Consider the following 23,596-nt stretch of genomic DNA (forward strand, 5'->3'; position numbering starts at 1 on the left):
GCAACAAAAGGTGCCAGTGGAACTGGAAAGCAGTGCGGCAAGGCTCACCGACTTGCTGTAAAGCTTCACACACTTCACATGCCACCAAGCATTATGGAGCATTAAAGGTGCATTAACATTCTAAGAAATGTTTTTGCTTACATTGCATTTTTGGGTTTCTGTGGATAAATAGGTTGTCACAGACAACATAACTGCAAATTAAATCCACGGAAATAACAATATGCTTGTGCACTGTTTGCTTCCATGATGCTCAACCTCATCACTCTCCGGTCGACAATGAAAATTTGGTGTCTGAGAAGACTTGAAGAGTAATATCTATGAATGTTTTTGGACAAGATGTAAATGTTTGATAAAACTGCTATCTGTAGACCAGAGAACATGTCACAGAAATAAGCCCGAAGCAGGCTATGTTCACAGGTCGCCTAGCTTGTATTCACCAATGGCAGAGCATCGAGCAGCCACACAATTGCCTGGATGGTACTACGCGCACCCATACTCTCTATGGCAAGCTAAAACAAAAAAGAAAAACGTGGGAGCTGAGACTTTTTACCTGATCTTAATAGAAAAATTGACCACAAGGGATATTAAAAATTTACAAGAATTCTTGGGGCGTGTTGATCGAGTTCCTGCACTAAAAAAATGCCTCAAATTTTTATAATTCACTTTTAAGAAAGCCACTTTGCCCAGAAGTTTGATAAGTGCATGCCACCCACAAGGTCTAGAAAGTAGGCTACGCTCTTCATAGCGAAGCCAGACTGGCTCTGGAAATTACAAGGCACTTGTGTGTGTCCTATTCATGTACAGTCTTTGTCAAAAGTATACGGCCCAAGAGATTCGCTTCTAAGCACTGTAACACTGCTGCTGGCCCCAGTACTGTAATATGAATGTAAGTTAAAGGAGAATGAGGGCGAGATTTGTCATCTACAAGATTTCGAACGCGAGTTGCTTTACGAGCCTCTTACTGGGCTTGGAATAAAAATCCTTGGGCCGTATACTTTTGACAAAGACTATACATTATGTGTGCCCAATTCAGGGTCGTCCACTCTTAGAATGCCACTGCGTGCTGCTGGTGCGCGCCGTAGGAATTTGCGCAGGAGTGCATTCTAGTAGATAACGTGCAAAGTCTCCGTTACAGCTCTCACTGCTCCGACGCAATAATTTAGCAACCGCCAGAAGCGTTCCACGGAGCGCCAGCAGCTTGCAGTGGCATTTTAACAAAGAGTGGACGACCCTGCATGTATCATTTCTTGCTGTCCCACTCTTTGAAAAGGCGTGTCTGACCAACTCTTAAAACGGCTCTGCTTCTCGGAAAACCGGGCATCATGGCAATGACAATATACATGTGCGACTCACTGTGTAACAGGTTGTCTAAGGTACAGTCTTGGCCAAAAGCCCTGAAGCCAAAAGATTTTCATCTTAGCCAGAAAACAGAGCCGTCATGCCATTAATGAAGTCTACATGGAATTTAAATTGCTAGGAAATTTCTTACCAAAGCAAGGAACTGTTGCATAGCATTTTACGGTCCTTTAGTCTTCAATAGAGCTGTAATGGCTTCATTTTGTGGCCGACACGAAAATCTTTCAGCCTCAGGCCTTTTGACCAAGACTAACTCTGGGTGATTGGTGGTGTAATTGGAGAGCTTATGGCATGATGTCCGCTCATCCCGGTTCATGATGGTGCTGCATCAAGCAGCAGCTAATGCTACTTGAATATGTGCCCTGAGTTTTGAGGAAAGGAAATTCGAAGCTTTTGCCGTTGGGCCACTTGCCAGAATTTTTCACCAAGAAATACACGAGATAGCAGCTTCTAAATGCTCTTGCTGCCAAGCCCCTAATTCATTTATACAGTTGCATTTATTCATTCCTACAAATGTAATGCGTGCTTATTCTACATGCGTGCAAAAAAATGCGTGAATGACGGGGGAAAAAAAGGCATCCCAGCAGCACAAGGAGATTGGAGATACTGGTGCCAGTTACATCACTGTGTGAGGCCACTTGTATATACATCTGTAATAAAAAGATTACTAAGGCCCTAACCTTGCAATACACAGATTACATCGTCCATACTTTAGTTGCAAATAGCCCTCTGTTGGCAAACATCCAGTGCTTTTCTGTACAGTATACAATTGAAAATAACCCTAATGGCTTCTGTACAATACTGTGCAGTGCATTACTGCTTAAAAAATGGGTGCACTTCATTTGTGGGGTACATGACTGCAGGTATGTTGGGATTACATCATCCTCTTGCTTTGGTGGCAATTGCAAGATTAGGCTTTAATTAAACCACCTGTATGGTGTTCAGTCTGTGGTTCTCGTGCTGTGCACATTCCATGACATGGAAATAGGCAACCTGCTTATTATCTTTTTTTTTTCTGGTAGTCAATTTCACTGTACAAACAGCGTGTTGATGTGCGAGTATTTTAATCCATTTTTTGATGGCAAGTCGACACCGGGATGAGTTTTTATTTCTTAGGTTTCCTCTTATTAAGCTGGTTTTTCTTTTCTGCTGTGCGTTTTGTTCTTTAACAATGCATGTAATCCCACTCCTGCCTAAGGCCTTCTGTGAAGGCTGGCAGTATTTCTGAAAATAAATAAATAAATTGACATTAACAATCATCCTTTGGATTCTACTGCTTGTGCGCATTTATAGTGTGTTATATAATAGCATACAAACATGGGCTACTTGAAAAACTTGAATGCAGCCTGCTGGTCACTCATATGTTCTACATTAGTAGCCATTTTTTTTACTGAGGTCACCTGTAGTCTGCATTGCTCTCTCGTTTACATGCTACATGAGTATCGTCTGCCATGAGGCAGAGCAACAGAAGGACCTGCTCAAGGTCACAATGTCAACATAGCTCCAATTAAAGTCACTGCCACTCTTGTCCATTGAGAGTGACTGTGTCAGTCAGTGCATTTCATGTGATAAGTGACCGGGTGGCAAGTCGATTACAGGATGTCAGTCATCGTTTGGCGCAGGTATGTTCCAACTGTTCTGGTCACTGCATTATGATGTATTTAACCTACCAGCTTCCAGTGAAAAGCTTGCATGCATATTTCTCACCAATATTTGCAGGCTGAAAGGCACGCTTCAATCATTGATATATCGCAGGAGTCACGAACATGGACGGAAACTGTCTACAACATCTGGCACATGCCTTGCAGCATTACTCGCACAATAGTAACAAAGTCGTAGAACAGAGTCTTGTTCAACAGCGTGCATGGAAAGTTCTTAAACAGCACTGTGGCTGTCGGCAGCTAGCTTAGTGAGCCTTTCCAAAGCAGTGCAAGAATATGGAAGAGCAGCGAAAACAAAACACAAAGTGCATTTTCTTCTCTCTGCAGTCTCTGACATATATGCATTGTAAAATGAAACTGTAATCTGAAATGGCACCCTCTTTTAAAAAGTTATGCCCAGTACTAAAATGGTAGTCACACCTTTGATAGACTGAAATTGGCGTCTAACTTATACCCTTGCTATGCATTGGTTGCAGTTTCCTGTATTTCTTTGTGCTGCCATCAAAGGCAAGGAATTAGGTGTGCCAGCAAAAGTGCTTGCTGATGTAAGTGCAAAGCCATCACCACCAGCATAAAAAAAGAAAAGAAAAAGCCAGTCTACAATCAAGGTAGTAACCAAGGTAGCAAAAACATCAACTTTTACACATGGAGCCTTGCAGCTGCATTTAGCTGATGAGCTTTTACTGGCACAGCGTAAAACCATGCCACGCAGGTTCGTTAGCACGTGGTGGCATCGCATCACTCCAAGGTGCCATGCTGAATAATTCAAACACAATGACATGCACATTCTGCCAGGGAAGGCATAACAAATAAATGACCTATATTTACCACCGCAAAACGATACACATTTGGTAACCATCCTGCGAGCCTTTCTTGAGACAGGTAACCTAATACCTTCTCTGCTTTTTCTGAAAATAGGTAGTCATCCGACAAAGCTTCCCGCAAACATTTTGATATTGAGTCCCCACATGAGGATCCACATTAAGCAGCAAGTCATCCGGCTAAAAAAAAAATAAAAGCACTGCACTGAAAGACAGCTGCCGATTTTAATTTTGTTTCTATCATTTCTCTCCTGATATGAATTGCCAAACCAATTTTTTTTTCTTGCATCCTATTTCTGGTATTTATGTCATGTCTCGCTAGAAGTGAATTCCAGTGCATAATATTCTGCTTTCTATTTTTTTTTTTTTTATAAAGCTACTCTGCCATAATGCAGAGTGATTAGAGCAAATAACGAAAACTCAAAGATGCAGGTAGTTGTGTCAAATGTACATTGTGTGCTTATTATATGAAAATGCAGTACCCTCCTAAGACAGAAAAAGCAGCACGGTGGAGTCAAAAGTGCACGCAATGAACGTTTAAATGTATACAGAGGTCTGTAGCTCAGCAGCGATTATACCTGCATGGTATAATCAGAAAGGAAAGAAAAAAAAGCACAAGCATAGAAAAGATAAGAGCAAACTTCTACTCAATGCTGAATACTGTGTCTTCAAGTCGAAAACTGCCTTTTTTTGTCATCTGTCAAGTTCAGGAGGGCAAAATCTACAGGATGCAGCAACTGCAACTTAAAATTGATAACTCTTGTTATAAATCAGTGGCATAGGCGTGCGCAGAGAGAAGGCAAGGGAGGCGGCCGCCCCCCTAATCCTCTAAGGGGGGCGTCAAGTTCGCCCCCATACCTTCACTAAGTCGGACCTGTGCCATCGTTTTTAAAAGTGCAGGGTTATGACCATGTAATTTTTTTACTATACTGGCGGACGGGGACTCGTGCTGTTGCGCTCAAAGTTGCCGGGGATTTAATTAAGGAACTGTCGAGAGAAGCGCGTCGTTGAGTAACTTTCAATTCTGCATTCACGGCAAAGCTTGTTTTGTTTATTAAGCGCAGATTATTTTATATGTATGTGTTGCTATTCCATCACATTAAAATAAATGTGTTATAACCATTTCTCATCTTCACGCTGTGTTTTGGCTGTAGGGGCCTTGGAGGGGGAGGGGGGGGGGGGAGGGGGCACTGCAGTGAAACTTCGCTCCCCCTAATGCAGAACCCTGCGCACGCCTATGGTTAGTGGTTCAAGACTTCATTTATGAAGCTGAAATGTTGACTCTCGTGTGATACAGCAATATTGCGATGCTGACAAACACGGCACCTATGCGCTCAAATTGCTTTTTGTCCGTCTTGCAAATACTTTCGTCCCCTACAGCAGATAAATGCAACTGCCACCACTGATGTTACTTGAAAACAGCACTGCAAATCGGAAAATGACCACTGGTGCATGGTGGCTGTGAAAACAATGATGAGTGAAGCAGCCTTACCTGATCAAATGTGCATTTCATGCTTGCAAACATTCATGAGCCTGAATGATATGCCAACACAAGACACAGGAGGAGGAGTGTGATGCTTTTTTATTGCAACTAGCTTTTTAAAGCATGAAATCTCTACCCTGCACAGTGCACTGTCTTTGGCAACTGTGCACATTACATATATAAAAAAAAAGTAAAAACCTCAGAATGTATTCAAACAGGAAAGTTTGTAAATTTGTTTAAACTGGAACTGTGCAAGTATGTAGAATGGCAATTCAAAGATGTTACTGCAATCACAGCACGTATGTCAACCAAGAACAAACAATTTCTTCAGTGTCAGTGCTGTATGAGTGTCCAGTGGAAGCCTAAGCATCATTCATGATTTCTGCAATAACTGGAAAGCACATGAGCATCCTTTCAGGCTGAACAAATAGTACACATAAAAACACACTTGTACACTGCTGTATCATGCACCACCAATACTCTCACTGCTGCCATGTGCTAACCATTCACTCCCCTTCCCTCCTTCATGCTTTGACATATGGCAGTAGCAGGTATTCTAAAAAGTTCTAATCTTGATCGAAACAAACTGGACTGAGAAAGCAAAATAAGAAAAAACAGAACACTGTGATATATGCTTTTACATTGCTGCTTTAAGTGATGCTTTTACGGGCAGAACCCTGCTTACTCTTACGAATTTCACGAATGCCCTGTTTGAGATCATTCAGCACATCACTTTGACCTTCCTTTTCCAAACGCTGAGACCAGGCTTTCATCTCTTGTTCATATCGAAGCTTGTCCTCGTCAGCCTGGCGCAAATATGGCTGAAAGATAAGACCGAGTTGTGAACGTCACATATCAGTGGGCCTGAAATGTGCAGGCTTTTAGTGTACCAGATAAAAGTAGCCAAAGTTTTATGAAACCAACTAAGTGCTGTTGAGAGTCGCATGACCTAGTCAGCAGTATTTTTATCATTCTGGAAACTTAATTACAAATAAGTAATTAGCTAACATTTTATTATTGGTCCCAGAAATAAACTATAAATGTGGAAGTTTTGGGCTACTTAAAAAAAAACAACAGTCATCTGATACGTCTGTAGCAAGGTGTCATTTATGTAGCTTTACTTACTGATCTCAAAAGAAAGCCCATAAAGCAAATGACTACCATGTGACAGCATTGCTAGTTCAGCATTCCCCAAGATATGTCTCAAAGAACAGAAACTGCTTTTCTCCATAACAGTGTCAGTGATGGGACTTCCCACATGCAGTGGGCAAGAGGTATGTCCCAGCAACTGTGATGTGGTACCTTTTATATTTCGCAGGCTTTCTTTTAAGACCAGAAAACAAAGCTGCATAAATGATACCTTGGTGCAAACCTTTAAATCAAGATTGGTCTACAACTTCTGACTTGACAGTTTATCCCTCCCAAACATATTTATATATATAAAAAAAAAAAGTAGTGCAGATTAGGTAGGCCCTGAGACTCTCATAACTACTCAGTTGGTTTCACTCGGCTATGACACTGTCTTACAGTTTTTGGTTGAAAAGTGAATATGAGCAATAAAAGTGGGTTGCAAATTGAATAAAACGTTTCCAAATAATTTTGAATGTGATTACTCATAGTTTAAATGGAAAATGACCACTTTCTGAAAAACCGCTGCTACGAAAGAGAACAAATAGTGAAAACAAATTTCACTTTCACCCATCATCATCACAATTTACTAGACGTGAAAGTAGCACCAGGCATTCAGTAAGTGATGGAAAATCTAGCAGCAGTGATACAAACAACTTTATTTGTAGACTAATAGTTTGGACGCAATTATTCGAGCAACATAACTGTGTTTGCTCAGAAGGTCTAACGTGACATTTTGACTTATTGTTTATATGACAAAGGAGCTTATTGAATGCTATGCAGAATTGTAACTGCCTGAATGCAATGCGCTGGCTGTAGAATGCTGCCCCAAACAAGACAAGCAGCCCACTTAGCCCTTATGTAGCAGTTTTGCCACAACTCCAAGCCAAAAACAAAACTATGACACCGGCTACAGTAGCTCCAGCCACCCCTGTTGTTTATTTAATGCCTTTGGGTGTTTAGGGAAACAATGTTTCAGGTCCTATAATATTGAAGCTGAGATAAGAAAACTTTACACTGCTGATGTAGCAGTAAAATTATTATTGGGCCATTCCACGCAAACTCCCCAACAGCTGGACTCGACCATTTCTGATTTGTGCAAAAAAAATTCTTGAGAACTTACTGTGCATAATGAAGGCCTGAAGTATTGTCGCCAAAAAAGATATTTTTCCTTAATCTAAGCACAAAGTGAACATTTTGAAAAGGTGAGAAACCAGGCAACGTCCAATAATTAATAAAGAGTTTAAATCTTTAGGAAACACACCACATATTTTTCAACAGCATTTGCACACTTTCTGCAGTTTTGTATGGCACAAACATTTTTGAACACTGAAAGAAAACGTGAAAATATACAATTTTTTCCAATTCCTTTTTTTTTAAATGTTAACTTGCTCTTGGGAATTTGAAAATAGCCATAGGCATCTAAAGATGCAAATCTTTAGATGCCTATTACCTTCTATGTTTAATTGGTTCCCTAGAGGCATTAAGAGACGACGCAACTTGCGGTGTGACAGCTCAATTTCAAAAATTATTTCCCTGCCTTAAGCAAAAATTACCTGAAAAATTTCAGAAAGAAAGGCATTAAACTACTCTACTAAACCCGCGATTGTCTGTACTTGTACTTGGAACACATCAGAGCGAACTTAATGGGTGTTTATGGCTCAGGCGCGCTTTTTTGCAATTTTAGTATGTTCTTTTACTTTCATGCAAATAGTTTGATCACCTGTAACAGAAGCTATAGGTAAGAGCTGTCTAGGGAAGCAGTTCGGTTATTTCCAAGCTCTCGAGAGCAAGTTAACACTAAAAAATCAGAAGACAAATCCGGTACATTTTCTTTCAATCATATCAAAAGTCAGAATCTGTGCACATGTCATTAAAAAGTTTGTGAAGTGTTTTCTGAAATTTTGTATTTTTTAAAATTATATTGAGCATGCCTGGCTTCACATCTTTTCTAGATTTTCAAACTGTGCTCACTTCATGAATAAATATTTTTTTTGGCAAAAATATTTTAGGCTTAGATTACGCAGATTGGATTAAGTTTTTAATGTTTTTTTTTGTTGTTTGGTTAACAAATCGAAGATGGTCGAGAGCAATGGCTGGTACATTAGGCTTCGAATCAACCTATTATTATTCAACAGGCATCCATCCTCAACTTTCCAACGCATTCCACATTCTGACACAGTGTAATTCTGCACAGCCTTTCTCAGACAAAGTTTCAGCCTTGGCCTCCATCCTCATTTGAATGGATGAATATCTGGGAAGACAGCTACAAATATACAATGGTCTGGACACAACTCTGAGAGAGAAAAATTGTATGAATGACTCCAGAATTCGAATATAAATTCCTTGAACATTGTTTAAAAAGTACTACATTAGGTATCAATACATTTATTAGAGTAATTAATGCATTTTCTTTACATTTTGAGAGTACTTAACTGCAGACATAGCTCTACTATGCTGGTTTTTTACAGGGTAAAAATTTGTAGTTTTCAGCACACCTTAGCAAAACAGAAGTACTAGTACATCGAAATTCAGTTGTTTGCAGAAACTTCCACTTTCAGATGCAGCAAATTATGTTTAAACTTGAAACACTTAAATGGGCACTAAGCCCATCCAAGGTCACATTAAGTTGCAGCAGTCTAAGACAGCGAAGAAGAGCGGTGTCAGCTGCACACTAAATCTAAGTAGCAGGCCTTTTGAGGGCAATAGTAAACAGCTAAGAGCACAATGCACGTGAAAGAATCATCATTTACACGCAAAAGAAACTTTTCAAAATGTCTGACCTCTTTCTTCTCTTCAGGCAGCTGCTTCCACATAGCACCGACTTGTGCCATAACTTCCTGAAGTTCAGACAAAAAAGATAGAGGTTTCGATGTAAGGTACTGCTAGTAGTACAGCATTTGCAATATTTTATATTGGTCTTATAAAACTGCCTCATAATGCTCTTTACACAACATTTTTTTATCACTGTTAAGGTATTGCCAGAAACACAACCAGTGAGCTTACCGTACGCATACAGCATGGTTCTAATCAATGTCACTAGATACTTTTCCAGTTCTCAAACTCCGGGGTGCCGCCTGACGCTTCTTCGTTGCGCTCCACGCGGGGCCGCGCGCGACGCAGTTTGACCGGACACGGCCGGACTGAATGCAACGGCGCGCGCTTTGAAAAAAGCGTGCATGCGTGCCTCCAGGCGGGCCGTGGCCCGGCAAATAGCGGCACAACACTGTTTTTGGCACAAACGTGCTACTAGGTGCAGCGAACAGCACGTTGTGGTGGGTGCTGGGCTTGTCCTGCGGCAGCATACACGTCTGGAAACGTTTGCTTTTGTATGCGCGGTTGTCGTGCAGCGTGTGACAGTGAATCATGCCACGCTGTTTTGTGCCGGGTTGTAAAAGCGGCTACGGTTCTGTGCAATCTGTTAGAGTGAAGAGAAATTTTTTCAGGCCGCACCACAACGCTGAACGCCTGCAGCTATGGCACGCAATACCAAGGCAGGACAAAAAGCTTTCGATCTCGTGTTCAATTTTCGACCTCCGTTTCTGCGACGAGGATATTTTGAAAGTGTTTGAGCACAAAATCTGTGGGAATTTGGTGACGATACCACGTGACAAATGCACACTGAAAGACGATGCCATACCTAGCCTCTTCCCAAACTGTCCGAAGTACCTTTCGAAACCTTTCGAACACGACTGAGAAAAACGCAGTCGAAAAGGGCACGAAGCTGTTTGCCTCGCAAATGACAACGGAGTCCATACGCGTCAGATTGTCATCGCCGCTAGACATTATCAGTTACCTATTCGACAAGGGCGCAATTTACATATTGACCGTCAAGCTTAACCACGGCCCGTTAGGGTAACAGAATGGCTTTGTTTCAGTTTGCCTTTAAAGTTACAGATGCGCACGTTTACTATATAATGCTTGTTTTCGTTTTCAGCAGCATTTTGGCCTGGCACGTTCACTTGAGGTGATGAATCCCATCCTACTGTCGTGAATATATCGCAGAAATTTCGCCTGCTGAGCTTGTACACACCTATAAAAACAGCACTGCGTGAAAGTGTTCAAGAGGAATTAAGTGCTGTACCATGTAGGTGTGGAAGAAATATTGAAGACCGCTGGAAAGGCATATCGCTCGAACAGAGCTTGCTTAAGCTAGCTCTGTTCGAGCGATATGCCTTTTCAGCGGGCTTTGTAATTGCAAAGTGAAATTGAGGCTAGGTTGTTAGAAATTACTTAGTTTCCAATTGTTCCTCCCTGAACAAACGAGTGATGAACACTACTACTACAGAGGTTCTGTAGAGGACAGTGTTGTATACTGCTTAACTCGATATGTAGTATATAAAGTTGGCAAGCGTGCAGATTGCCAGTTTTGGCAGCAGGACATAAGTTCAGAAGCTCCAGTAGTATGTACCGATGCATATTTCACCACATATCGGCGCTTCAAAGAAGGAAGCCTGAGGCAACCCAGCAGGAAGATGCTGCACTTTATAAGAGTTGCAAATGAGTCATTTTTGCTTTCACATGATGAAGAAGGTCTCTGTGGCGACCTATTTCGGAAGGTCCTGGATGACTGTAGTCATGGCTGGGTTGCGATCAGCACAAGTACACGTTCACGTGCCAACTCTTGTATTTTTTTTTTATCTTAATGCGCATTCACTTTTATGCGAGGGATGTGAACCACCGCCTAGAAACCATGCATGTGTAAAAGATCGCCATCACGAGTAAGAAAGCTCATCTGTTGTAAAGGGGTGTTGACTAAGTGAAGTATGTTTGTGGGTTCTTTGTGCCTCACAATAAGTGCGCTTACACCACTCAGAGAAGCTGTTTCCTTTGCTTATTTCTTGTTTTCAGCAATTACTGCACGCAAACAGCCGCAGTGAAAGTTTGTTCCAGGCAGCTTCGCGCTCATGCTTTCTTGAGTTCATTCCGCTCAATTATAGCCTCTCCCCAATGTCTAAATAGAGCCCTAATGAGTAGCAAAAATATGCACAACGTAATGCATGTCACAATGTTAAGGCAAACTACGTGATTTGCCAGGCAAGCCGTAAGCGTTTCGCGTTGCGCTGCTCGGGGCGTCGGGCTAACCGTGGCCGCCGCGCCATCTGGTGAGCGGAAACGCAAAGGGGCCACGCATCGGCGGCCGCCACGGAGGGAGTTTGAGAACTGGAAAGGATATAGTAACGTTGGGTTCTAATATTGCTTGTATTTGGAACGGTGTATTAACTGAAAACTAAGGCTTAACATGTGTAAAGGTACCATGAACTAAGCTGATGTGTTAAAAATATCAAAGAGAAACGGTGCAAAAGCATCTTCTTAAATTTTTTTTTGTTTGCTTCACTGTATTAGCAGGCCTGTGCAGACTGCTTGGTGATAATTTGATGACATTAAACAACCATCTGTAGTAACACAGACAGTTGCTGCAATAAAAGAAAGGCTGCAGGCTGCTAACTTAGACGTAAATGAGATTTCATAGCACTGATTATGACTTTATGACTGCACAGGGCTTTGTTACCATGTTGGTAATGTATGGCTCACGACAGCCATTGACACACAGTAACCAGCATGCAGGGTGACTGAGCAGCATAGAGATCCTGACTCTTATTGCTGCGACCATATGTTCACACTCCTCTAATCACACTATCTTCCTTTAGCTGAGCAGTCAGCTTTGAAGATAGCAACCTGTCCTGCCAGCAAGTCACATAACAGAGTGACAAACCATTGTTAGCCACTTCAAAATGTGGGAATAAGACTACTACAACTCACAACAGACACTCAATATAGTATATGCCTTTCTATTCTATTCTATACATCTTATATGTTTACCTATTCAATTTCTATATATTCCATTTAAGCTGCCTTTCTACTAAACCTTGATAAAATACCGACGCATAAGCATATCGACCTTATTTAAGGTTTGCTGTTTCTGACAGTCTATAGCGACCATACAGCTGGATGGGTGGCACTGCCTCTCAGCGCTTTGCTCGTTACAGGGATGCGCCGGCTGAAGCTGGTGCATTTGAGTGCACAGTCTGTCGTTGGTTTCTATGAAAATTGCTCCAGTACTTCTAAGTTTAGGTGATGTTGTGCATGAATATGTCCTTTGAGAGACAAAGTTGGGCTTGTTGTGTGAATATGTCTGCTGAAACGAACTCTGGGCAAATGTGTCATGTTCTTGGCTGTACTGTCAGCTCATGAACTTGTTGAAGGCTTTTAAGTCGATTCAGTCTATTGCAAAAGAGACAGATATAGCAGCACCTTTTTAATTTTTCATGAACTGCAGACAATTACAACTACCACTACTACGGTGTCATCGCTTCACGGGCCAGCGGTATTTGATTTTCTGGCAGGTTTCGACAAGAACAAAAATAAGATGAAAATAAGATGAACGTGCAGTGCAGGCACAGGTTGCCTGCACTGCGCAGCGTGTTGCCGAAGCCGTCTTCATAAGCACCTAACAAAGGCATTCCTCACGCACAATGAAATCGAGTGTGCGTGGTATTTATGAGTATATGACAGAAACATCATGCGCCGGGCAAAGCACGCATGCCCTGCCGAAAATGACACTTCTCTTTTTCAAGATTTCATGATCGGGAGGAGGGGGGGGGGGGGGGGGGGGAGAAAAGAAAAAGAAAAAAAACTGTGTGATTTAGCCACACCACAGAACGACGGGCAGAGACACGCTCGAGTATGCCTCGTTGAACAGAAGCGGCTGCGCCACTCAGCTACCTCAGCACTTTGCTGGCGAGTGCTTTGCTGCAAGTGGCACTGTTCCGCCGAGGCGACGGTGGCGCCATACAACGAGCGCCCGGTCCCTATTCGCAACTTTCACGGGCTATAGGCGGCGCCACTGAAAATCCACTATGGCTGCCCTTGAAGGGATCCGGCTGTCACGCTTCAAGTCCGTTGTGCTGGGCTACGTTTTCTGAAGCTGCATTGAAATACTCGCACGAGTTTTCTGTGGTGCGAAGGTATGCACGGTATTGTCAGTCAGCGTACAAGCCCTTTCAGCATGCGTTGCAGGGGTGCGATACAAAGGGCATGTGAAACATCCTGCTGTTGACTGTTTTGTGGCAAGCACGACAGGTTCCCAGGAGACTCTAATGCCACGGAGAAACGTTCGACGCAGACAGAATAAACATGAATATAGATAAAAGTTTCAACTTTTATCCAGGGATCACAGGCACTCACGAACTGCAGCATTTCAAGATGTTGCGCTGTGCATTCACGTGCATAGCATAGGCATGCCGAGCGGCCAACCCCGCATTCTATGTGGCCTAATTTTTTTCTTCACTTCAAAAATACGCCATCGCATCGAAGTACCTACTATACCTAGTTAGAGCACAAGAGAACATCACTACAAGGTAATAATGATGGGCTGCTGTGATCGCTTTAACCAACCTGTTTTTTTTTTTGTGCAGCGCATCTGATAGGGATTGACTTTCGCAAGTGATGACCCAGTGCTGACACAAACATTTTTTTGGTAACAGTTACTTGACAAGCAAGACAGTTAGAGTTCCGGCTTCGAGAACAAGTCGCATATGGACTGCGAGTGTATGCTCCGCAACGTTACATACAAGCTCCTAATGTAACGTTCATCTGACAGCTGCTGATTGAAAACACTGCATTCACTCAGCTGGGTAGGAAACAAACGTTCTTAATTTCTCAAACATTTGCGGGCCATGAATTGGTTGGCAGTAAAAAATGTTACCATCACGTATGGCTTACAACTTACGTTTGTCAAACATCAGAAATGTGCACTGAAAACCGTCATAGCTTTAGTCGCAGTATTTTTTTATTTTTTTTTGCAAACTTGGTTCGGCTCAGAGTTTAGAGCGGCAAGGAAAAACGAGACCCATGTATAACATCACAAATAAGACAGCTACGCCGCTCGTACTGTCTTCGTCGAGCAGGATTTATCACGATGCTTTTCACAGTATAGTAACCGCCTTGATCTTACCGAGATATTAATTACCTTAATTATCCTCTCCTTCCGGGGCATATAACCTGGAGGTAACATGCGCAAGTTTATCCCGCCTTTGACCGCACAGTCAGAACACATCGGTGTATAGAAGAGTCGACTGCTTTTATGCTTTCACATCGTACTGCGTGCACCACACACCGAAATAGAAGTTATATTATTAACCTATTGTAATGGCTGCGAGCCAAAGCTAACTCAAAAAGCAGTTACACACTACAAACGCTACACACTAAAAACGCTGCTCGATCGAGCTCCACGCAAAAAGTTCTGCGGGAGACCAAGCTGGAGAAGCACGAGCCGTTCTCCTAGTATCCCCCCAAGGGCGGTACCGAAAGCGGCCGCGTGGCGGCGGCACTGTACGTGAAAGTTGCGAATAGAGCGAGTATAGTGGAAGAACTGGCTAAGTACTTTTCCTGTACACTGCTACAATTTTCAGTCTGAAATGACACAGTATGTAATGCATACCAAGATACTTTGTTGGGCGAGTTGGTACTTATTCATCATTAATTTAAACAACACGAAGACAAAGGACAAGATAAGCGTTTGTACTGTGGTTTTCTTTTATCTTGTCCTTTGTCTTCGTGTTCGCGCTGTATAAATTAATAATGTAATGCATAACAACTCTCAGAGAGTTTAATGCAGTGAACTGTTAGCATGGATCAGTATGTGACTTAGTATAGTGTTGAGAACTTTCTAGTGAAGGCCTATCAGTGTGATCAATAAAAAATGCTGACAGCTCAATAAGTACAAGCAACAGTATAAAAGCAAACATGTCCGCCAAGTGCTACATGTACTCAGTCCATTATAAGATACAACCAACAATGTGACAGATGACAACATTGATATATGGTTTTATAGAAGGTTAATGGAGATAAGATTTGTAATGCTGCTGAAACGACAGTGAAAATTCAAGATAACATTGCATATGGGTAATGCATTTTTAAGAGAAACCATTGCAGATGCCCTAAAGCACCTTCAAAAACAATGCTGGTCATTGCGTCAAGTGAAATCTTAATGTTGAGTGGATTCAGGTTAAAAAGGAGCCGCAGAAATTGGTGTGAGTGAAAACTTTGCAATTAAACAAAGTTTTTCCCTCAATTTGATCTCCACAAGCTTCCAGTTCCCATTTCTCTTTCTCTGCTGAGCAGAGCAAATTAAAACAGCCTAATTGCATACACCACTGAAAATTGCCTGTTTGCAGGAATTTATTGTGTGAATGGACAGTGACATTTGCATGACTACAACCACTACATTATGACCACCATAAAGTTTTTCCATTATGCTAACAGTGCTACAACAGGAGCACATGATTTTCACATGATTTGCACATGCACATGAAATTCAAAGGTAGCACAGGCAGAAAGCAAGAAATACCACAAAGAAAATCAAGGCTGCACTATACATCAACATTAATTCTATCGGATTTACATCTTATTATTCTCGCAATGATGAAACCAATACCTAGTCGCTGTATCTGGCATGGACAGGTAAAAGAGTAGCTTGCTGGCACAATGCCAAATCAAAGCTGTTGTTACTTCCAGCTCCTGTGTGCCAAAGAAGAATATAATGTATTGGTAATTTCCAACACCCAGAGGGGCACCTCAACTGATCCTACATGGCAGTGTTACAGAGGACTCCTGGGGTCAGCCTAAACAGAACTATATTCACTTCCAAATTTCATGATAAACTTGTGCCTGTTCACCCTCGGTGGCAACCTTGTGTGAGCAAAGGAGTCTCGTTTCTTGAGGGAAGAAAGGGGCAAACAAATGAAGGAAAAAGTTGCTGTCTGACGTCTGAAAATGGCCACCGTGAAAGCAGAGCAGTAAATGGTTGAAGTGCACCTTGCAGAGAATTTAAAATAAATGTTATCGACAATGAAGACCTCTGTACAACGGGAAAACGACAATGCTAGAAGTGGCTAGAAGAGCAATTTTCAATTTTTAACATATAGCAGTACAAGTAATGTAATGCTGCTTGTGCAGAAAATAAGGTGGCAAATCTTGCAATGCTGTTGTTCGAGTTTTTAAATGATAAACTTGCACCCTTCTGCCTTTTTTTTTTGTTTTGCTCAAATTTTACCAAGCACTAGCAACTTTAAATGTGAATTTATATTTTCAAACTATGTGTGTAGGTGAAGAGCAAGAACAATGCTGTTCTGTTTTTATTGCGTAAGCAGTACTGCGTCAAGTTTCAGCCCGTCGCGTAAACTCGGCTGGTAGCCACGTTTGACCTTTAAAGTGACCGCAGATGAGGCCCCTCTTCAAGCCGTCAGTTAACCCAGTTGGTAGCCACGTCATGCCGCAGAAGCAGAAGAAAAAGAAGAAGAGAAAGAAGGAGAAGAAAAAGAAAAAGAAAGAACAGAAAGAGAAGCTACGTCGGCTTTGCTTACGCAACCTACAAGGGTTTAACTAAAGCTAAACCCCAGCTAATTTTTTAACATTCTTTCCTCACGACAATTAAATGCACCTCATGCTTTAGTTTATATTTTTAAATGCAAGGCTGTTACAAAAAACAGTCGAGCTCACTTAGAACGAACTTGATGGTCGCATGAAGTCTGTTTATTCTATCCGAAATTTGTAGTATGTAGACTTGCCCAAATTCAGCTCCCACCGAAAAAAATGCAATGTTTGACAAAAGTGGCGCACATCACTTTAAAAAGTCACTTGTGGATGTCTGTTTCTTCAAAGCAGACCCTATGAAGCCACCTTCTAAGCTATTCAGCATGACTGTATGTTCCTAGCCGGGACACTTTCTGGGGACCGGCTGCTTTACGAACGTGACAATAATGATCGCGATTGAGGCATTCGTGGCATCTCATGGCAGGTCGCCGCTCACCTCTTAGATTCTCAACAAGGAGGTGGTGGCAAAAATACCGCAGCGCATTGTGTGCACGATCTACAACATGTCTGCTGTCTGTGCGCTGCCTCCATATGGCAGCAACGGCAAAGGCACAGACCTGACTCAACTGGCAGCATGCGCTCCAGATCTGGTGAGGCCAGAAAGGCATACCCCACGACCATATTCAGACATCAAATCAGTGAAGGTGGTTGACCATCGGCCGTATGCACTAGTTTTCCTTTCAACCTCTTCCTCACGCTTACCACTCTTCTGCTTCCACATCATACACTTTACCCAAATGGGGTACACGCAAGCACTGACTGACTGAACTTGTAGCCTATTTTGTTTATTTAGTCAATATCAAAATATATGGGCTCAGTTTTTGTTGCAAGGCCCCTTTAAAAGATTCAGTACAAAGTAGTATGCATACACGCAGGTGCAACATTTCTCAATCCAGAAAGTGGTAGAGAGTACCTAGTACACTTTTGGCACAATACTATAGTCACTAATGGATCTTTTGAACTGAAGAGGATGCATAGTCACAGAGGCCTGGATTTCTGACAAAAGCTCAGTTTAGCAGAAAGAAAAAAAGAATATGCATTACTTGCAATTTGAAACGCAAGAGACTTAGAAATGGCAGCACCTAGCAGGCCATAGATCTTTAGAATTTTTATAACGACTACAGCAAACAAACAAACAAAAAAAAAAAAAAAAGCCACCAGGATGGAGTCTCAACAAAAAAGGTGCAGTGAATGATGGTCCAATGTGATCACTGAAGCAATCATCTTATTACAGAGTGCTCTGCTGAACCACGGAAGTTTTTGATGGTGATTTTACTTCCTCAGTACCTGCATAAATTTACGACCACAACAGTATATGAAAAACGCAATGGCACATCTGCAGAGTAAATTAGTCAAGGACGTCATTTCCTTCACATATCACACCATAATCTTGCATTCAGGGCTGAGCTTTGCAGTCTACTTTACTTACGAAACATATGCAAAACAATCAATTTTGCATTACTACCACTAGGCACATATAGAAGTATGGATAACTACGAGGTGCAGCCCCAGAAAAAAAAAATTCAAATCAGCAACACTTAGTGGTTGAAGAAGACTGCGAAAGTAACTCTTACACTAATCAGCTAGCTTGGCTTACTTTACTAGAGGTATTGAGTTCGGAGAAAATGTTGGCTTTGATTATTTCAAGCTCAGACAAATGCTGACACCAAGAAGACTGCAGCAAAATGAGCACTGTGAAACAGGCTAAAGTAAAACCTCGCTGACATGTTTAAAAGAAATGCGAAAAAAGTGCATTATCCACTAAAACAATAATGTGAAATGCATGATTTTGAAAAATATAACTGCTGAATAAGGTATGGAGGCATTTATTGAAACTTTCACTTTTTAAATGTAGATTAGTATTTTCCAGCATAAGATACAAAGAGCCTTTGTTTCAGTCCTTGCAGAATTCAGTCTGCACTTGCGTTGTCCTTAGTGTGGAAGAGATTTAGCGAGACATCCAGTATGTGTACAGCATTGGTGTAGCGAGAAATTTGTTTTTTCGCGGGGGTGCTATACGCCACTGATCAGAAAAAATAAACAAATAAATGGGTAAAATATATAAATGAATAAAGAAAATCGAAAGAACGACGGAAGGAAATGCAATGCTCAGAAAATTTCCGGGAGTGTTCCGACACTGAATCCCTCTCTCTAGCGTACCCTGGTATAAGGCAATGGCAAGCTGGGATTGCTTCATCATTGTTTCAAGGTGCTTCGCCCCCTTACACTAATGCACCATGGAAAAGCCATAGCAGTGTCTAATTGTTGCCACTTTCTTGCTCTTCACGCTGCAATTCTCAAACCTGACCCACTTGTATGTAAACACAGTTCTGAGATGCTTCGCTCCAGAAGCCGAGAAGTCACATTATCTTGAAAGCATATCAACTGGCAAAACTAGTGTTTGCCAGATTTTTACTGCCTACGATTTTGAATGTATGAACAGAAAAATCGTATGCAACTGGAGCATATCAACAAGGTTCTACTATGCGATTCCTATGTGAAATGGGCACCAAAAGGTCAAGAACGAAGTGAAATACTTAAGCAACTGCTCAACAGCACATTGATGATAAGAATACAAACCACCATTTCAGCATGAGGTTTAGGTGTGAACGAACCAGGACTTTAGAGAAAGCCTTTCTCTTTAATGGATCGTAGGGTCAGATATGCAAGCCTCTGTGTGTCACAAGGACCAGAAAAACTAATTGGTCACCACATTCTCCGCCACCATTCAGTCGATGAACTGAACTATTATAAATACAGTCGAACCTCATTATAATGAAGTAGTACAAGTCGCAAACATTTGTTCGTTATATCTGATATTCGTTATAAAAGTGTGCATCCAAATTCCTGTAAATGTTTGCTAATGAAACGAAACAAAATGCGCACTAATATGGACAACACAAAGGTTTGAAAACGCACAATTTTTCAATTAAAAGCTTGGCGTAAACATAAAATCTTGCTTTTCGTTCCGGGTTAGATGCAAAAATGAATACTAAGAAGGAATGTTGCCTCCGCGCAAATTGGAGTCTATGGTTTCGGGGAATGTAGCGAGTGCGCACGGGTCATCGCAGTGGCAGAGGCATGGCAGGGGCTCCAGCCATGTTGAGGCAATGGTGATGACATGCCAGTCACATGCCTGTCAGCTGTTGCATGGTCAGACTCGATCAGCAGCGGCAGCGATGCTCGAGTCCGGCCATGGCCATTCATGACCTCCGAGATCATCGCGCGCGGATGTGTGATCTCGGAGACCATAGGCCGTTGATGCTAGTTTTTGTTACTGCTGCTAAATGACGCCGAACGCAAACACCCAAGAGATTTAAACACACTTCAGCAGCGACTGATTCAACTGATTGAAAAATTTTGGTTCTTGATGTTTTTTTCGGCTTCTTTATGCATTTTTTGCCGTTTTAATGCAAAAGAACTGCTTCGTTATAATCGATCTAGCGACAAATTTTTAAACTTTTGTTTTATTATACAGAGAGAACTCCCATAAAAATAAGCCATAGACCAACCAAACTTTGATTTTAGTTCATTTTATCCGATAATTCGCCATATCCGTGTTCGTTATAGCAAGGTTCGACTTAAATAAGACATTTTAACCAACTACTCTTACTTTTCACTTGAAGCAAAACAGTCCATTTAGAAAGTCTTTTATTTTAAGATACTAGGCAGCTGTCAAGCAGCTCATTAACAATAAAATCCATCGAACCACATCTATTTTAGTAGAAAAAAACACCTTTAACTAATTGTTGACAAAATTGTGAAATGACATGTTGCCATGGAAGCCTAGCTGTTTGAAATGGCCTTAATTTTAAGTAGAATGGACGCCTACCTGAGGGGATGGTACCTCACTTTTACTATGCAGCTTCCCTAGGAACCACGAAGATACAATGCTGCCAGCTGCACTCTGGAGGAAAAATGGAGCAATGGTAGATACTCTAAGATTTCTTTGTATACAAAAAGATCTTTTCAACAGCTTACTCCATGAAAAATTCTGAACAGCAACGTCACTGCCAACTCACACAGTGTCCCATAGCGACAATGCATATTAAAAATTGAGAAAAACAGAGCTTGAAATTGTGAAGTGCACATGCTATCACCTTGCTTTGCAGTTAAACTGTCTCATAACTACCTATAAGATACAAAATGCTCCTTTCTTTTCCTTTTTTTCTCACATCAAGGTGATTAATTCAGTGCATGCATAGTTGGCCTCAGCACCAAGATTACATATCCCAAGTGCATAACAAATGCACTGACCCACGGACTCAACAATCCGTTCCAAGTTTAAAAGTAATGGTACTTGATAAGCATATATTCTGGACATAAAAGTAGTCAGGCTTGAAAGGATTACAATAATAAAAGTGTGTCTACAGGACGTCATTTAGGCATGACTATACAAAACACCCAATATATGCCTGCTATGAAAAAACAGCAGGAGGCATTGACCAAGGATGGCTAGGTACTGTCTTCGCCAAAAATAGCACTTATGGCATCAATTAAGCTCCAAATTTGTGTAAGGCAAGGAGAGCCCTTGTCCTCATCTTTTGACCCCTTCTGCTCTTTACAGGGGCCATAGGGGCTCCATGATATGGCTCAGAAGCCAGCCTTGTTGGTGGCTGCTTTTCGTAAGGACTTTTCATTTAGAAAACTAAGTATGATGGTAGAATATAACAGCCACGAGGCAAAACCTGCAAATTCGGGACCATTTCTTAGTATTAAAACACACATCACTAATATCCATTAAGCAGGCACAACACGAATTCAGTGTGTTAACTCTATGACTGCCAAGTTACACATGTAGAAAAATGACCTTTCCTCACTGACGACAAGAGAGAATAAACTAGAGCTACAGCTCAGGACATGAGACAGGCAACAGCTATGTCTGAGCCAAGACCTTCGAGATCAGGCATCAAGCAAGGTTTGCTCAACTAGCCTTATCCTTGCTGCATCGTTCAGTCTTAAGACTTAAGTCCAAGTATGAGCGCTGTGAGCGCTGCCACACAAATGAACCACCAAGTGGCATTAAACCCTCCATCCCGTGCATACTGATTGCTGCAGGACTGTACACGGCGTTGGTCTGAACCCTGTTTTTAGATCTGTCACCGAAGAAAAGTACTATGTCTGCCCTTATTTGAACCTCAAGCCACATATTTGAGGAGTGTTCATGAAGTTCAGGACATATTCAATTCAAATAATTTTCAACATACACAATTTGATTAATTCAAACAATCAAATAAGACAGTGGCATCGCTAGAGTCACTCGCACCCGGTGCCGAAGCGTGGCGCGGCACCTCTCCCCCAGCCCCCTCCCTGGTTGTGCGCGTTGAGACGATAAGTGGGAGAAGAGGATGGGAAGGAACACAGAGAAAGAAAGAGCAGCGAGCGCGGCTCGAGGTATCGACAAAAGCGTGGCCCGCATGGAGTGTTTTTCCGGGCAATCCGTCAGCGTCGACGGCAACGGAGTGTTTTTTTGCCGTCAGAGAAGATGATTTTGCCAAATCGTTGGGATCTGGCAGAACAGAAAAAAATATGCCGACAGCACGCCATCGCCGGGAGAAGGCAGCGGCAGAGGGCCAATGAGAGCCGGAGAAGCTGTCAAGTGATTCTGGTCGGAGCCATGCCGGCCGAGAGAGACTCACTCGCGAACATGTTGCGCGCGAGAGCATCAGTTCAGCGGCTTCAATTCAGGGATGCAAGAAGAGGGGGCTTGAGCTCGAGAGGCCCACAAAACGGCGTCGCGCTTCCCAGAAAGACGGGGGTTCGGCGCTTCGACTGTGCCGAGGCTTGGGTTTCGGGTTTCTTGGACGAAACAGCCGAGCAGCGTGTTGTTTTTCGGAGTCGCTCCGCACGACACACACTTGTCGCCAGTTTTTATAGGGTTGGTTCCCTATTTTCCCCAGATGAAAGGCAGGCCAGATTATGAGGGAGTGTCTCTGTCACCTCACTCTCCCGCACTCTCACACACGCACACCAACTCTGTCGCACTCATTGACACGCCCCTCTGACTGGTCCTGGCTTGAGGGTGAGGAGGTGGTCGTCTAGAGGGCGTAGATGATGTCAGCGGGTTGTCGCCGTGCGTGTTTACACCTGGGCTGCCTCATCAGTCCTGACGTCGCTGGGCGGCATTCAAAGAGGCAACTTAGCCGAAAGCTGTCCCCGTGGCCCACTATGGAAAGAAAGGGAAGAATGCATGCCCGCTCTCCGTAGTGGTGCACGACACTTGAAGGGAGCGGAAATTGTCATTTCCTCCCTTTTGTCCGGTCGTCGACTTGTTGGCGGAACCCCTGGTAATTACCGCCGGGTGGCGAACTGCTGTTCCCTTCGGCCGGCTGGTGTCAGGTGCAAGGGCGTCTCACCGGCACCGATTTTGGGCACTCATAGCCAGACAATCCCCCTGCTCTGGCTAGGGAGGGGTCAATGGCACCTACTCCCAGTCAAGATTGTTGTCGCCATTCTTAAGACCCGACGCGGTGGTCTCTGCAGCTCGTCTGATCATAATAGTGCATGAAACCTTGTCAACAGTGAACTTCAGCCATCTGCTCTCTTTAAAAGGCCAAGGAAGCATAAAGCACTGGCAAATAGCTTTTTCACATTATAAGAGTCAAATCACTGGATGTTCGAGATAAATTTTGTTTTTGGTTTGTATGCAACTGGATCATGTCATCGTTGCAAACTTCTCCATGGGCAGGGAATGATTAGGTATGTGGCAAGGCACACTGTATGGTGCGCACCATTCCCTGCAGAAGCTGTGCCAGATGGGCTCATGCACA

At 42.5% G+C, this 23,596-nt stretch overlaps 1 protein-coding gene and 1 pseudogene across 2 annotated transcripts in view; one reads left to right on the forward strand and one right to left on the reverse strand.

Moving 5' to 3' along the window:
• Positions 1-5,402: 5,402 nt before the first annotated feature.
• LOC146204683 (transcription factor A, mitochondrial-like) overlaps positions 5,403-23,596 on the reverse strand; it is a 51,222-nt gene continuing 33,028 nt past the window's right edge. The window contains exons 6-8 of one of the 2 annotated variants that reach the window (XM_084589392.1): positions 20,659-20,733; positions 9,233-9,289; positions 5,403-6,142 (exon numbers count right to left, since the gene is read on the reverse strand). In XM_084589392.1, coding sequence (XP_084445518.1) covers positions 5,972-6,142; positions 9,233-9,289; positions 20,659-20,733 — 303 coding nt within the window. In that variant the 3' untranslated portion in view covers positions 5,403-5,971. The remainder of the gene's footprint in view (positions 6,143-9,232; positions 9,290-20,658; positions 20,734-23,596) is intronic. The other variant, XM_084589393.1, reaches the window with a different exon arrangement.
• Positions 9,629-11,193, forward strand: LOC146204684 (uncharacterized; annotated as a pseudogene).

The sequence above is a fragment of the Amblyomma maculatum genome, chromosome 1, assembly GCF_055883805.1.
Source record: "Amblyomma maculatum isolate TAMU_Amacu chromosome 1, ASM5588380v1, whole genome shotgun sequence".
Lineage (NCBI taxonomy): Eukaryota > Metazoa > Arthropoda > Arachnida > Ixodida > Ixodidae > Amblyomma > Amblyomma maculatum.